The sequence below is a fragment of the Zeus faber genome (genome assembly GCF_960531495.2).
Source record: "Zeus faber genome assembly, chromosome: 2".
NCBI lineage: Eukaryota > Metazoa > Chordata > Actinopteri > Zeiformes > Zeidae > Zeus > Zeus faber.
Window position 1 is genome coordinate 13,572,761 of NC_137189.1, and position 16,322 is coordinate 13,589,082.

A 16,322-nucleotide genomic window follows, 5' to 3' on the forward strand; every position below is an offset into this window, starting at 1 on the left:
TCGTGTACACCACCACTACAGTAACCCTCGAATGAAAAAAAAAAAATCCATTAATTGGAAGAGTGAAGGTGGACCCCTCTGTGCAGGTATGCCCCACACAGGCATACAAACGGGCAGCTCATCTCTGCATTCCTGGCGGTGGTTGTCGTAGCAACGTGATTATTTATCACCCAGTGCAACAGCGACATCTATAGGGCTGGGCTGGAACTCAACACTTAAACCATACACTTGGTTAAAAAAAAAATACAGTGAATTTCTAAAATCAAATGTTATATTAATTGTTGATTTTTACGTTTATTGTGCCTTTTTTTTCCATTTTTTGTTATTTTTTTACGTTTATTGATTTATATCATTTTTTCATTTTAATTCATATGACGCTTATGACTTATCCTTTAACAACTTGTCAACTAAAAATCGAATATTACATTATTCAATATGAAATGAGACAGGCTTACAGTAGGTCATAGTTAGAAAATAGAATTTATTCTATACAGGGTAATAAAGATGTACATAGTTGGTGCAGGTTGAAAACATTAAAATACTGCTCAGCTGAGTAGATTTCTGCATTTCCTACAGCTGTTTGACAGCGCAAATCTCACGAAAGAAAAGAGTAGACAATGGGAGGTTAAAACAAATCACATCAAGTGATTATTGAGCATTTCATTTGCGTTTATGCATTGTCATATATAAAGCCGTATAAAACAAGTCAATAATGGACCGACAAGGCAAAAAACAAAACAAGTGTAAACATTCTGTGTATATGTGCTTTCATGACGCCAGCGTCACCACAGATCGGATCAACCGTTAACTGCCACTGTCGAGGCAGGGTATAAAAAGAATCAACAATATAAAAACATCTCTATTTCATCCGGTGTACATGTAACAAGCATCAAATCCTAAAGACTCTACACCTATATAGTGACTAGTTCACGAAGGAAAACCGCAGCACACTGAGCCCGCATCAACACAACCACACCACCTGCTCGGGTCTGGAACAGAGCACCATAGTGATATTAGTGTTTACTAAGGTTTTAATTTCCAGTCGTACACCGTCCATCTCCAACCGTCCCTTTATTAAAAGATGTTTGCAGTAACAACGAGGCACAGCGGATTTCAACAAATAAAAAACAAACAAAAAAAAACACAAGAGTTAACGCAGATTCGTACTGGATCGAACTGGACCCCGCCCCCCACCTCCAGTCATCCAAATGGGTCGAGCCAGCTCATGTAGCAACGCCGAGGAAGAGAGTCTCCGAAAGTCTCCAGCTCAGAGCTCAAGTGCTTTTAGAAATCTATTGCCGGTTCAGTTATTCTAAAAAAGAAAATGGCTGCTGCAGTGGTGCTACTTTTGGTGCTTCACTTGGCGTCAGCGGCCAGGTGCTCCAGCAGGGGATTGGCCTCGCCCTCGGGGGTCTTGACGCTGTCCGTCCGCACAATGCAGGTTGGCCGGTGCAGGTTGAGCATCACCATCAGCTGCTGCCGCTCCGAGCGCAGGTCCTCGATCTGGGCCTTCAGGTCTGAGTTCACCATTTCCAGACGCTCTGATTCCTGACGTAGTGAGGCAAGGTTAAGCGTGTGAAAGTAAGAAATGTTCACAGAGACCGCAGATTGTTTTTGTGATTGTTGTGACCAAAAATGCTTGATTTTCACAGCAGCTTTTCTCTACAATTTCTATAATTGGAGTTTTAAGTGTTTTTTGGAGTACAATGAAGGGAGTTGGCGAGAATTGTCAAAAAAGTCTACCACTAGCAATTAAGAAAGCCATATTTAATCACCTCCTTTAAAAATATGCATTCTGCATATCACAGAAACAGCTGAAAATATTTTGGTATTTAGTATTTATGTATCAAAGTTACATAAATTTCCAGTAATAAGTCTATTAAATAAACTTTCAATTCAGCATACAGCAAGCACCAAATTAAATCAGTACTGTTTCACGGTGTTCCCGGGAAAGGGGTGACAAGTTTAAGCATTCTAGTTGATTTGGACATGAAGTACCGAAATTGCAAGTTCTCTCAAATGTTGTGGAGATTAGTTGAATTTCCTGGAGGGACTGTCTCATCTTGCTGTTTATCACCCTGCACGTCAGGGACAATTTAAGAAGATAAGCATGTAAGGCATTTGGAGAGAAGCCAGGACACCATTCAGCAGGATAGATTTTGTTTTCAAAGTAGGAAGTGCTTCATAAAACATCATCTTCTGGGCAGTCCCCTGTTTCGTGTTATATTTAGGTTTCAGCCAATCCTCTGAGTCTGTGTGGTAAACTACCTTTTGGAGGAAGTCTGTTCTTTCCTTCTTTTTGTTCCGGCATCGGGCTGCTGCTACTTTGTTTTTCTCTCTCCTTCGTTTCCTCCTTTCCTCATCCTCATCCATCTGCAAAGGCAAGTGGACAATGCAATTCATATTGGACTGAGAACATTAGACAGATATGTAATAAATTCTATTGGTATTATATTCTTGATTATATATGATAATAGTTAATAATCAACCATATATGAATTATTATCCTTACTAGATCGTTCTAAAAACAGTGGTAGCTTGTAAATACAATTTCCTCAACAGATTTTTGACTATCAACTACCGTACAGTGTCTTAAGGTACTCAACCACCAGATGGCGCCAGAGTGTGAAATAGAGTTCAGTTGTACTCCATCGTGGGAAATATATAACATATTAAATTAATTTGTCTGTTTTAGACAACAGTTTAAAGTATCTTAACATATGGGAATGAAAACACAAATGTACCAATAACAAAGTTTCAAATTGTAAGTGAGGTTATGAGATTATTTATTTTTCTTGAACAATACAATTAAATAAAAAAGGTTTCATACTTTATCCTCCTTTATCACTAAGACTGTAGTTTTATATTTGTCATGCATAACTAGTGATTTACAGTAAGGAGGAGAGCATGTGGACTCCCAGGATGAGCACTCTCTTCTCTCTCCTCATCCACAACCTCCCGCTCACCTCTGTCTTGATGGCCAGCGGCCTCTTCCCGAGCCGGTCAAGGAAGTGCAGAGGGGAGAGCATGGCGCCCAGCTGGCGGAAGTCGGCCAGCTTGAGCTGGTCAGTGAGCGTGGTGGCCGAAATGCCCGCCAGCGGGCCCAGGCTGGGCAGGGAGCCCGGCGCTAGCGAGGGCTCAGGGATCTGTCCCGGCATCATGTCCGACACGGCATCAACCGCTGCTGTGGAGGAAAGGTGGGGAAAAAGGAGATGATGGATGGGTTAAAAGATGAGAGGGTTAAGATGAGAGGGAATTTACTTCTGCCTTATTTGCAAAGCACATAGGCAATGCATTAATGCATCAAGTAAGGGATATTGTGCAGCCAGTTTGCCAGTATTATTGCAAAATAACCCCTGACAGGGTCACTCTGAAGGGGGTTATTGTGCGTTAATGACCGGCTGGCTGCACATTATCTTGCTTATTACACAGCTACTTACTAAGTAAAATAATATGACTAGTTTAAGAGCTTTCGCTAAGAAATATAATCCAAAGCAACAACACAGAAAACTATTCAATCTACAAACGAACATCGCCCTCCCTACATATGACTAAACTATTGACTGTTTTAGTTCTATTGTAGTTTCTATGTAGCACCACGTGATGGCGCCACTAGCTAGTGTTAGCATAAGCCTGTAGGCGGAGCGATACGAGGGTCGTGATTCAGGCGTAGAAGTGGTCGCCCGTGGCTCGGGATCATTATTGACAGACAGCGGTCATTGTTCCGAAATAAGTGACCTCCAATTGGTGATATTGACCATTCAGAATAGAGTATTCCACAGAGGCGTGTAAGAATAACATGTGTTCTCTGTCTGTTGTCCATGCCATCCGACACCTTTTTAGAGCTACTGTCCGTATCCGTCACAGCACTCTGTCTGACAGCCATAACAGCTGTGTTCGCGACGCGAAACAGACTTCCTCAGCAGCGCCCTCACACCGCCAAGGGAATGGCGCTCGCTCTGTATTTGATTAATTGGTGCTAGGCTTTCCGCTTTTTTTTTTTCATACCAAATTAATAACAATAAGTTGTTTGCAAACGCTTTATTAATAGCTAGTAAAATGTTCCTTTATTTGAAGATACACTCGATGAGCCTTGGACGACCATCTCCGACAGAACAGCTACAGCTACAAGCTATGCTTTCAGGCGGCGTGGAAGTCTAAACCACAACGCTTTTTTAAATGTAATCAAAGAGGAATGACTGCAAGAACGAGGAAAAAAGGGGGAGAGCTTGTGTAGGCCCGGAGGAAGCGGCTGGAGAATTAAGGCGGCTCTAATTACCGCAAGAACAAGAACTTGGAAAAAACTTCAAAAACTTCTGATGGCCAAATAGAAAACAAATGTTACAGATGGGACGGGTGCAACGCGAGACGTTTCCACCCTGCCCATCCCTGTGATCTGCGTGCAGCGGCACAGTGAGGCCTTCTGGTCCCGGCCTGGAACCTCATTCCACGCGCAAATCCGAGACTAGGAAAATAAACCCCCCCGGAGATATCCCAGACGGCGTGCGTGTAAAACAAATCACAGGCGATGAGATGAGAGACGGCGAAACGGGGAGGAAATGGAAGACACCTTTGAAAAGTGTGATGTCGAGAATGAGCAGATGAAACCCTGTAAGGTCCAGGGTGCTGCGATGGAATGGCCAATGCCCGGATTTTACCGCACCAACAGCATTGGCGATCAGGACGGTGCAGGGGGAAAAGAACAAAAGAAAGACTGATGACATCAACGAGTTTCCTATTCACGCTTGTCCTCCTGCACATTCAGCCAAAACATAACCCCGACAGGTTGGGCACAAACCTCTACAAAGCCGCTCTCATATGGACCCAACAAAGACGCTCTTGTGCGTCGTCGTGGGACAGCTGACTATGCTGGTGGGTGACCAGCTGACACCACCGCTGTACTGGTAGAATGACTGAATTTTCTCTCCGCGTTGCACCGCTTTCTCTGAATTTTCTTCTTCCTTTTTTTTTTTCTTCTTTCTTTCTGTTCTTTCTCGCTCTATGACAAAAGCCGTAGAGAAGGTAATGAAAGAGCAGCGTTATGTAACCCTATTCTAATGCACTCCGCCCAGCAGAGGCTGGTGGTGTTTTCCTAGTCGAGCTGGGTTTTACTCCCGGACCCACGTCAGCTTGGCTTTACCCAAAAGTGATGCGACGTCTCTTCAGTTGTCACGGCACTTTCTGACTTCTGTCCCGGTCTGAGGACAAAGGCACCTCTGTCCCAAATCGACAGCTTTTTTCTTCCCTCCCCTGGTGTAGTTCAGTTATTGCAATCTCTGTGAATTAAGATGGTGCGTGGAGGAAGAGGGCGAGGGCATTTTAAACCAGTGGGTATAAATTAAGATGGAGGGAGATAAGCACAGAGATGGCCTCGTCGTCATTCTACAGAAATGCAAGAAAAATGAAAGCACCAAGTAGTAGTAAAGTACTATAGTATACAAACTGTAACTGATATAGTCTCTGCCTAGCTCGTAAAAATGAATACTTATTTTACTTATTTAATAAAATATATACTGTGAAGAGAAAGAAAGTAAAATATGTTCTCTTACTGGACAAACATTAAGCTTCATTTTGGACGCTGAAGGATGGTGGTGACTCTTGAAATGAATTAAATGGAATGGTCGGTTGACGCCGGTATTCCACTAAGGCCTCGAAATTTGTATGAAAATCTGGCATGGAATGGAATGCCGCAAACTTTTTCGACGCCCTTGAAAATGTTGGATTCTGCTAGACAGGCCCTGGTAAGCACATATTAGCACTTTGCAAATGCTAAATTACCCAAATATATTGTTTACGAGGTTAAAGAACGGGGATAAAATTGTAGATTTCTTACTCAAAGACCCCTCAGTTCATTGCCGGACCGCTCCACATCTCGTCTTTTGCCACCTTTATTCAGTATGATTTACTGGCCCCGAGGAGAACCTGGTCTGCGGGGCTAGACGCCAACGAGCCATTTTATTATTTAACTGCTTACCTCTCTCTCTCTCTCTCCCTCTCTCTCTCTCTGTTTCTCTCTCTCTTTCTCTCTCTCTCTCTCTCTGTCTCTCTCTCCTCTTCCTTCTTCACTGTATGTATACTCTCATTTACACTGCACTTGGCAGCCACCTCGTGTTTTTTCTGGAGAGGAAAAGACCAAGACAGCCCTGGCAAAAATCTGTCTCAGACAAAATTCTCTCTCTCTCTTTCTCTGTCTCTCTCCTCTCTCTCTCTCTCTCTCTCTCTCGCGCTCCCTCTCTCTCTATACTCCCATGAGGAGCTTTAGGAACAGGGGGTGCCAGGGTCGACTCGCCCCTAATCCTGAGGTGAGTTGTCTGGAACCGTCACAGCGCTGCAAATGAACTGCTGCTGCTCCTACCTCAGAGACCTGATCTCAGCAATGTCATGAAAACCTGTGAACATAATGGAATGGATCCACACTGGAGCCGAAAGTAGCTATAATGTGCCAAACAAAAGATTAAATAGGACTTCTGCCGCTCGCATACAAACAGTTACGGTGCATCCAGACTCCAGAGCCATGTTTGTCGTTACATTGGTCGTCGCTGACCAATGGCTGCTCTGGAATTCAAAAGATGGATTCCGTGCCGGCCTCAGAGCCAAAACAGCAACCACGAAAACTTAAAACACCCATTAAGGAATGACTGAGCAAAAAAGTAAAAACACTTCCTGAGCCAGAATGGAGTCCGATAACCAAGCTGTCTAGACGCTGCAAAGGGCTGGTCCATACACCAGCAGGCTGTATGCATCAGGAAAACAGCAAACTGACATAATGTTTGAGCTCCCTGGAAAGTCCCTTGTCATCCGCTCAGCTTGTTCAAACACGCACCTTCATTTTAAGCCCTGATCTGCTACAGATACACCAGAACCTGTTATCAAATGTCTCCTTGCATGAAAATGAGATCACAAACCAGCCAAAAAAAAACTCCAAAAGAGAAGAGACCAGAGGGTAAACTACGTGCAGGTGGAATGGAGCTCGGTAACTACACTATAAACGGCGAGATTCCTTTCAATTACGGGGGCATAAAATCGCAGCGCACGCCATTGCGGGCTCAGCAGACTTCTAGATCTGGTAAATGAATGTTTATCTATGGTTTGTTTAATGCATTCAGTTCCTTTTGACCTGCTGCAAAAGCATTAGAAAATCCATTCCCCCTCTCTACCAGACACAAAATCGACACCACTTCCACATTCCAGAGGCGGCAGTTTCGGGATGGAATGTTGAAGAACTTGGGAACACTTTGCTGATTATTGTGCCCATGAGCTCCAGTCTGGGGGGGGGGGGTTAAAACTTTTTCTTTGAAAGAGGAGGGCCTTTTTTTCCCTTCCATTTTTGTCACGGCCAGCCCACTGCACAGACTCGGTTGTCGGCATTTTGATGATGAAACTCCCCTACTGTGTTTTAGCAACGGAGCAGAAAAGCCAGCCAGCGCTGTGGTTTGGGCCCGCTCTGCCCTCAAACAAAGACACCTACACAGGGCCGCAGCAGTGTGGGCACCGTGGCAGAGGGGAGAGGAAGGCCTGGAGCCAAGCACTGCGCTGGGCGGGGGAGCGGAAATGTCATGTATTAGTTATGAAATATAGAACTGTACTCGAAGCAGATCCTTGGCCGCTGTCCAAGAGCAATCCACGCGAAACCCTGGCGAGGTGGAGTTGTGCGTGGCAAGAGAGTGTGTGCTTCTTTGTGTGAAAACCCTGTGTTCACATGTGTGTGTGTTTGTGTGTGTGTGCACGTAGACACGTGTGTCAATGTGTGCCCCCTATATACACCGATCAGCCACAACATTAAAACCACTGACAGGTGAAGTGAATAACATTGCTCATCTCGTTGCAATGGCACCTGTAAAGGGGTGGGATATATTAGGCAGCAAGTGAACAGTCAGTTCTTGAAGTTGATGTGTTGGAAGCAGGAAAAATGGGCAAGCGTAAGGATCTGAACGACTTTGACAAGGGCCAAATTGTGATGGCTAGACGACTGGGTCAGAGCTTCTCCAAAACCACAGGTCTTGTGGGGTGTTCCCAGTATGCAGTGGTTAGTACCTAATTAGTACCTCATTGATGCACATGGGGAGCGAAGTCTAGCCTGTCTGGTCCGATCCCACGGAAGAGCTACTGTAGCACAAATTGCAGAAAAGGTTTGTGCTGGCTATGATAGAAAGGTGTCAGAACACACAGTGCATCACAGCTTCTGTGTATGGGGCTGCGTAGCCACAGACCAGTCAGAGTGCCCATGATGACCCCTGTTCACTGCCGAAAGTGCCTACAATGGACACGTGAGCGTCAGAACTGGACCATGAAGGAAGGTGGCCTGGTCTGATGAATCACGTTTTCTTTTACATCACGTGGGTGGTTGGGTGCGTGTGCATTGTTTACCTGGGGAAGAGATGGCACCAGGATGCACTATTGGAAGAAGGCAAGCCAGCAGAGGCAAAATGATGCTCTGGGCGATGTTCTGCTGGGAAACCTTGGTTCAAGATTCAAGATTCAAGATTTTTTTTTATTTGTCACATACATATACATACTTCCATACATATATGCAGTGAAATGTAATGCAACGCACCCGGTGATAGCACACACCTGGCATTCATGTGGATGTTACTTTGACACGTACCACCTACCTAAACATTGTTACAGACCAAGTACACCCCTTCATGGCAACGTTATTACCTGATGGCAGTGGCCTCTTTGATCAGGATAATGCACACTGCCACACTGCAAAAATTGTTCAGGAATGGTTTGAGGAACATGACAAATAGTTCAAGGTGTTGACTTGGCCTCCAAATTCCCCAGATCTCAATCCGATCAAGCATCTGTGGGATGTGCTGGAACAACAAGCCCGATCCATGGAGGCCCCATCTCGCAACTTACAGGACTTAAAGGATCTGCTGCTCACGTCTTGGTGCCAGATACCACAGGACACCTTCAGAGGTCTTGGGACAGAACTGTTTTGGCGGCACGAGGGGGAGCTACACAATATTAGTAAGGTGGTTTAATGTTGTGGCTGATATATGTATATATATATATATATATATACATACACATACATACATACATACACACACACACACACACACACACACACACACACACACACACACACACACACACACACACACACACACACACACACACACACACACACACACACACACACACACACACACACACACAAATATACATCCACAGTGCTCTAGTTTATCAGCTCACACACTTCAGCTGCACCAAAAGGGTCCATTTCCTGAGCCATTTCTGAGAGCAATTAGCAGATCCAGGGCTATGGAATTCAGACCCTTACCAATAGCTAACAGCACGACTGGAAGGCCTATTATCCTCAACCCCTATAGAGAAGGTGCATGTGTGTGTATCTGTGTGTGTGTATTTGTGCATATGCATGCCTGTGTATGCTTACTTCATTGAAAATTAAGAGGAGAGGAGAGAGAGAGGCAGCTGGGGGAGGGTGTTGAGAATTACCAGACCTTGGCAAAAGCCAATAATTATATTACCTTCTCGTCGTCCAAAAGAACCCTCGAATGAAGCCAAACAGTCACACAAAATTGCTTAAAAATCGTCATTTTAAGTGTTTGGGTGGTGATAAGTTCAGTGTTCCCCAGTGAAGAATCAAGGCATTACTAAGGAAAAAGAAACATGGACTCCTAATGGCGCATCAATGGAATGCTTTATCAGCGCACACCTAAATCACGCTCTTTGGTTTGGACCGAGGTGTCGCTCGCAGTGCACAGCGCGACTCGCAGGCGACGTCTAACGTTCTCCCTCGAACAGACCAACCCTGAAAATGAACAATGAGAGCGAGTCTCGGGGCCAAGGCACGCTCTCCCCCGATTCCCGGGCCAAGGTCTGAGCGATCATCATTACCGTCTGTTCTCAGTCAGGCCGTGTGTTGAGTTACAGCCTTTCCCAATCCTCTTGAGGCGAGAGTTGAGTTTGGCAGCGTTTTTCCACAAGGACAGGACAGTCCAACGGACTATACGGTATCAGCATTTCTGTAAGCCCTTACTATATTTCCGTTCGAAGGGACGAAATGATATGAGGGTGTGATGAAACGTCCGTGAGGGTTGTTGTGTTGTTGAAATATGAGGAGACGCCTAGTCATTGAACTTGTGTTGGTGTATGTGTTTGCCTTCAAAATTCCTGGAAACCTTGAAGACATGAGTGGTTAAACTCATGCTATGTTACTGTGTACAAAAGAAACCAAATCATAAGACACTTTTCAAAATTCTGTTTTAAATCATAGCTAAACCCAATTAAGACCATTCTAGGTGTCAGAAAGCTTCATTTACCACCATAGTTACAGTGCAGTACAGAAGCGAGAGCATCTTTTGTCCAGGGTGGAACTATGTAAAGCGACAAGGTGTTTGAATAGTGCCAATAATGTTTGTGCCCTTTCACGAATCAGTGCAGCCATTGCATTACAACGGACTAAACAAAGCACCGGCAGAGAGCTACTGAGGCATGAATGTTTTGGCTGCCTACGTATATTAAACACTATCATGCTTCCTGCACAGTCTAGACCATTCTATACAATCACGTGTCTATGTTCTCCATCTGGGTGGTCCTGATTGCACATTTTTATGGTTCTCTTATTCTCCAAAGTTGTAAGTCAGGATAACAGCATGCGTGACACGGTCTTGGCTCAGCCCAGACACAGACTGATGTAATTACTGTGATGAATACGGATGTATGGCCAGATACCTCCTTAAGCAATTCTTGACATTAACACATTAGCCAACCGAGGCCAGAACACGAGAGGTAAAGCTGTCTGTTGAAGCAATCAGCATTATTATGCAACTTGTGGTTGTCGACAATGTCTCATACTTTGTTCTTTTGATATTTCCTCATCTGCTCCGAATCAAAAGACATGTGTGCCCATTACGTAAAAACACTTTCTGTTGTCCTACAAAACAGAGGCTATACAAGGTACAGGGCTCATTATATAGATAAGCGTTATTTAATAAAGACCGTCTTGACGTCTTAGGGAAACAGAGAATTTAGGAAATCTGGAAGTCATAACTATTTCAAGGTCTTTTCTTCTCAAAGGATAGTTTTTTGTTTTTGTTCAATATCCCTCCATTTCTGAAAACATGTTATTCTAACACTCACACCTTGACAAGATGTCCCTCCTCCTTCTCTCAGCTACACCCTTGGACTTCTGGGTGTTTACTCCTGTAATGTGCGTCTAGCCTGCCTCGACACAATGTTTTCACATGTCATGTGGATGGGGTGGTGGGGACTTTAAAACAACAGTGTGATCGCCACGGTGCCGAAGGGCTGCTCCACCAGCAGCAGCAGCAGCAGCAGCAGGGTTAGTAGTATCAGTATCACTGAGCTGGCTGGTTGCGTGGTTTGGCTGGCCTGCCTGCAATGCGTCTTCTGTCTATTCAGCGTAAGAGGGAGCAGTGTGTCAGCTCCAGACTCTCTCCAGAGAGTCACTGGAAGGCATTTTCTACTTAAAATAAACCCTGCGCGCCCACGTCCTCCAGCCTCTGACAGCCCTGCGCTGCCCCTCGGCTGGCCGTGCCCAGAGCCCCATTAATCCGCGGTGGCGTTCCGCTTATGCGGAAACCATCCTGCGGATGTGCCCAGGCAGGCACCGCGGCATTTAAACCCCCCGCAACATGTGCTCGTTCACTTAGACACAGATAAACACCCGTGCAAACACAAGCGGGAGGGAGAGACACGGGCAAATGACGGACATGCAAACACTGCAGCGCAGAAGGCATGCAGCAGCATTGGATGCATGCACTCAAACACTGTTACAACCAGAATCACGCAACACACACACACACACACACACACACACACACACACACACACACACACACACACACACACACACACACACAGGCTCACTTAACCTTACACTGCCCACATCATATTTCCCATTCCACTACTGGCCTCTAACCTTTGGGCTACTGAGGGCAGATAAATGAAACCACCTTTTGCCTAGACAATCCTACTGTTACCAGAAAAAGCATGACGATCCATGACATTTACACAACGCAGAGCCTAAAAAGTTGCACAATACCCTGATGGCTTAATATAGATGATGAGTGTAGTGATTTGCAATATATTCGATGTTAGTTAATCACAGCACATCTACACTCTTTCTTTTCTGAATGTTGCAGATAACCAGCAAAAGGTTTGCTTTTAGTTTTTTTAGTTGTTATATTTGGTTAATGTCACAACGCACAAACACTGTCCACAAATGACACTTACTCAGAGCGAAGTTGGCGATCCTCTTTTAGCAATGGTGCAACTGTGTTTGGACGCTGGGGAGAAAAGCATAGAAGATGTCACGTTTACTTGAATGTACATCCGCACGGAAATACGACAGTTACTTTGACTATTAATATTATGTATATTATGTACATAATGGTAATATGCATTAACTGGAGTTTAGAGGGGGAAAAAACAATAGTCATGCAAACTACAGTTTACAACAGTTACAACTGTTAGTTAGTTAGTCTTTACTGCTGCAACTGTTGATTGTAGAATGAACATAACATTATTGATATTATTATGAATAATAATAATAATAATAATAATAATAATAATAATAATAATAATAATAATAATAAATGAGAATACAAGCAAGTATAAATGTCAGTATTCTCCTACATCTAGGACCTTCCACTGGTGTCAGACTTTGTAGGAAAGCCCACAATGTTGCGGTTGCATCGTTACATAACTTCACGAATCATGCAAGTAATAGACGCGTTACACCGGAGCGCTGTAACGCCCCATCCCGCCAACACAGTGACTCTTCAGGTCGCATACATTAACCTCCGGCGTCGGGCAGGTGAAAATAGCGCGTTTGGGAGTCGAATCTCAGGTGGTCGCGGCGGCGTCATGACGACGTAAGAGCAGAAACACTTTTTAAGTCAATCCGAGAGGGTTCCAACACGCGCGTCTTTAACTTTTTTTTGTTCTTTGACTTCAGACCCATCTAAAGCTCAGACCGGAGGAAAGTTATCCCGCCTCGCAGTGATGTTCGGTGCTAAACAGAAAGCAGGAGGGAATAAAAACACTTACCTGTTATGCGTCCAAAACGGATAAGCTATAAGTGTGTGTGTGTGTGAGCAGTGGGTGTGATGTGCTGCGATGGCTCTTTGAGACTGGAAGTGGTTGCATCAGCCCGTTTAAGTAGCGCTCGGGAGGGCTCTGGAATGGGGAAGTGTCGCCCTGTGCGCAAGTGCATGTGGATAACACTGCGAGAAGGAGGATCCAGCGTGTGGGCTGGATTTAGAACCAAACAAAAAAAAAAGAAAAGGCATGTTAGCTCCACCCATGGCAACAGAAAAACAAAACACACACACACACACATACACACACACACACACACACACACACACACGCACACACACACAGGAGGAAAGTTTGAACTGTGACAGAAAGGAAAGGGGCGCGGCTGCGGAGAAACACTGCTATGTAAACAAGACCAATAATAAACAACAAATAAACTATAAATAGAATAAGTTTTCTATCTGTTTATAAGAAGTTCTTCGAAATGAACAATTTCATTGATTTGGCTTGCTTGGCTATAGCCAACCATAAATATGAGAAATAGATCGACTTTTGTTATAGTGCAAGTGAAACGTGTAACAAGCCAACTGCGACTTTCGGTCCATTTAAGCAGACGCACCATGCTCCTAAATAGTTAGGGTCAAATGCAGGTGACGTAAACAAATAAACAAATAAATACATACATAAATAAAACGAATAAACAAACACCTAAAAAAAATCCACCAATTAACAAATAAATACACCAAATAAACAAACAAATACATAAAAAACAATAAAGAAAGAAACGCATAAACAAACATAAATAAATTAATAAATAGAACAAGTAAACAAACAAATAAACAAACAAACAAATAACACAGATAATCAAACACGTAATTAAATAAAACAAATAAACAAACACATAATGAAATAATTAAACAAATAAATAAATAAAACAAACGTAAACAAATAAATCAGTTAACAAATAAATGAAACAACTAAATACATAAATAAACAAACAAATACATAAACAAATACATGAAAATTCTTCAAACAATGCAAAGGGAGAGCCTTCTAGGCATGTCGAAAAACATCCATTATATTCTGACATCTGCTTATCATAATTAGAATACTTCTAAATCAGCATTATTTGGGTGCAGAACACCTAAAATTGAGATCACAAGGACAAAATAAATCCTGTTTTAAACTTGCAAATTCTTGACCCATTTTGGTTTTGTCTTTCAGAAATTTCGAGAATTCCAGGCCAAAAAAAAAAGGTTTGAGTCCTGACAGTAGTTTTGCTGCTGCCTCCCTCTAGTGTGAGCAGGTTTAACTACATCCATTTGTTTAAAATTAGTTAAAAACAAACCAAAGAAAATTTCAAATTCTAGTTTCTATTTCCTTCTGGTTCTCTTTTTTTATGATGCATAGTTGTTTTGCCAGGAATCACAGCCACACAAACAGTAGAAAAAAGGTACCACAACTAACTGGAAATCAGTGGGAATCAAACCCATTTTGGAAGGGTTTGGCCTTGACAGTGTAACATCCTTGCATCCTACAGGGCTCAGGAATCAGTTGCGAATTCCTTTGTGTCCAAATGACAGTTTTGTACAATGGCATTTCAACAGTTCCACTTGGAACAAGCAGCTGAGCTATGTGAGGCCCCACAAAAATAGACCCTCGCCGTGTTCCTTTTTTTAGATTCTAATTTGGCTCCCCTGTGATTTATGCCAGGGATTAGGGGCGGTGGGGTGGGGGGTTAGAGTGCGTCACAATCTGTCTTAACTTGGATGACAAATCGTCTACTGCAGGGGGGAAATAAAACTGAATCAGCAAAGGGGACACATTGAACAAGAATATGAAAGAGGAAGTAAAATAAATGATGTTGTCTGCACATGCATATACTTTCGTCTAAAACAATCTGTCATCCTGTAAGCCTGTTGAGGACGACTGCCGGAGGTCTCTCAATGCGTTGAGGGACCTCCGGTGTAAATTTTAACTTAATGAAATAAAACAATTATTATGGGTAAGATCCACTCTCATTTGCACCTGTCACGGGAAACAATGAAAAAGGTTAGGTTGGCATTAAGGCTAACTGGATGAGTTCATGCAGGTACTGTATGATGGATAATGATAACAGCCAATGAGATGCACTGAGATTGACATGTGATATGTGTGTATACAGTATATCAATGGCAGTGTGTCAATAAAGTTCTCTTCGTGCGTGAGTTCCAGTCAGAGCAGAACCGATGCCCCACTGTGTGTTATCTTTCCGGTCTCGCACTGGGTATGATGACGGCAGAATCTCTGAACAATTCACCTTTGCCAATTGGTTTAGGGCCCAGAGATCGTTATCCAGCAATTTGCCGCCGAGAGAAACCTAGCGACGTACCGTGTAAGAACCGGCAGAAGACGGGGAGAAAATGCGGCGCTAATCCAGTTTCTTGATAAATGTTTGTCGCTGGTAATGCAAGAAGTGGCGGAAGATGAGCGGAAAGCGCCAAAGATTCGGACAGACTGTTATGCATGCAAAGGGAAGCCGCGTATAATTTGCCTGTATACAGAACTGACTTCACTTCAAAAGTCGAGCAGTGAGAGTGTGAATACATGATAGAGAGAGAGACAGCATCAGCATTGAGAAACGCTGGTGAGACATTGCGTGATGGGCTGTTAGTAGCAATGATTTTAAAGGGTTTTCCAGAATATTTCAAACCGTTCGTTATTCATGTCAGGCAAAGGGAGGAGAAAATGCCTTTTGCCGAATTTAAAACTAAACTCCTGAGCTACGAGGACACTGAGAAGATGTGCGCAGCAGCATCCGATGACGACATCACGAAAGCGCGTGTGCAGCCGAGTGCAAGACCCGGGGTGCCAAAAGTGCGATCAAAGTGTGATTGAGACATACTCAGGGCCAGGTTCCAGTAACTATGCCTGAGGTGAACGGCCAAGCACAGACAGGTGAAACCAACCATGAGCCTACATGATATCCTTCTAGAGTGAGGAAGGAACTAGGTTGTTTAAGTGAATGTGTATCTGGTGAGGAGGGTGGTGATCAGGTACTGACTAACATAGATTATTGTTACAGATTAATGTGTAATGTACCCCGAAAATTCAGGGAAGCTGTAACCTCATCCAACTCGAAGGAATGGGTTAATGCGATGGATGATGAAATGCAATCGCTGAGAGAAAATTACACATCTACCATAACCAACTTGCCCGAGGGAGGAAGGCAGTGGGGCATAGGTATATGCAATTAAGAACAATGCTGATGGAGCTGACCATATACAAGGCACCATATGTAGCCAAGG

At 43.7% G+C, this 16,322-nt stretch overlaps 1 protein-coding gene across 2 annotated transcripts; it reads right to left on the minus strand.

Moving 5' to 3' along the window:
• Positions 1 to 461: 461 nt before the first annotated feature.
• LOC307247933 (jun dimerization protein 2-like) lies at positions 462 to 13,167 on the minus strand. 2 transcript variants are annotated; one of them, XM_080024086.1, is made up of 5 exons: positions 13,045 to 13,167; positions 12,229 to 12,281; positions 2,967 to 3,181; positions 2,269 to 2,373; positions 462 to 1,548 (listed from the first exon to the last, which is right to left on the minus strand). In XM_080024086.1, the coding sequence occupies exons 3-5, from the start codon at positions 3,159 to 3,161 to the stop codon at positions 1,357 to 1,359; spliced, it is 492 nt and encodes a 163-aa protein (XP_079880212.1). In that variant the 5' UTR covers positions 3,162 to 3,181; positions 12,229 to 12,281; positions 13,045 to 13,167; the 3' UTR covers positions 462 to 1,356. The 2 variants fall into 2 exon arrangements, with proteins under 2 accessions (XP_079880212.1, XP_079880211.1); XM_080024085.1 differs by having other exon boundaries at positions 2,967 to 3,184.
• Between the last annotated feature and the right edge of the window lie 3,155 nt (positions 13,168 to 16,322).

Excerpts from the sequence above, each read along its gene's own strand:
- LOC307247933 (XM_080024086.1), bottom strand. The coding sequence starts at position 3,161 with ATGATGCCGGGACAGATCCCTGAGCCCTCGCTAGCGCCGGGCTCCCTG. Across the intron at positions 2,374-2,966 it reads CGCTGGCCATCAAGACAGAG|ATGGATGAGGATGAGGAAAG; the intron begins GTGAGCGGGAGG and ends TTGCCTTTGCAG. Across the intron at positions 1,549-2,268 it reads GAACAGACTTCCTCCAAAAG|GAATCAGAGCGTCTGGAAAT; the intron begins GTAGTTTACCAC and ends TCACTACGTCAG.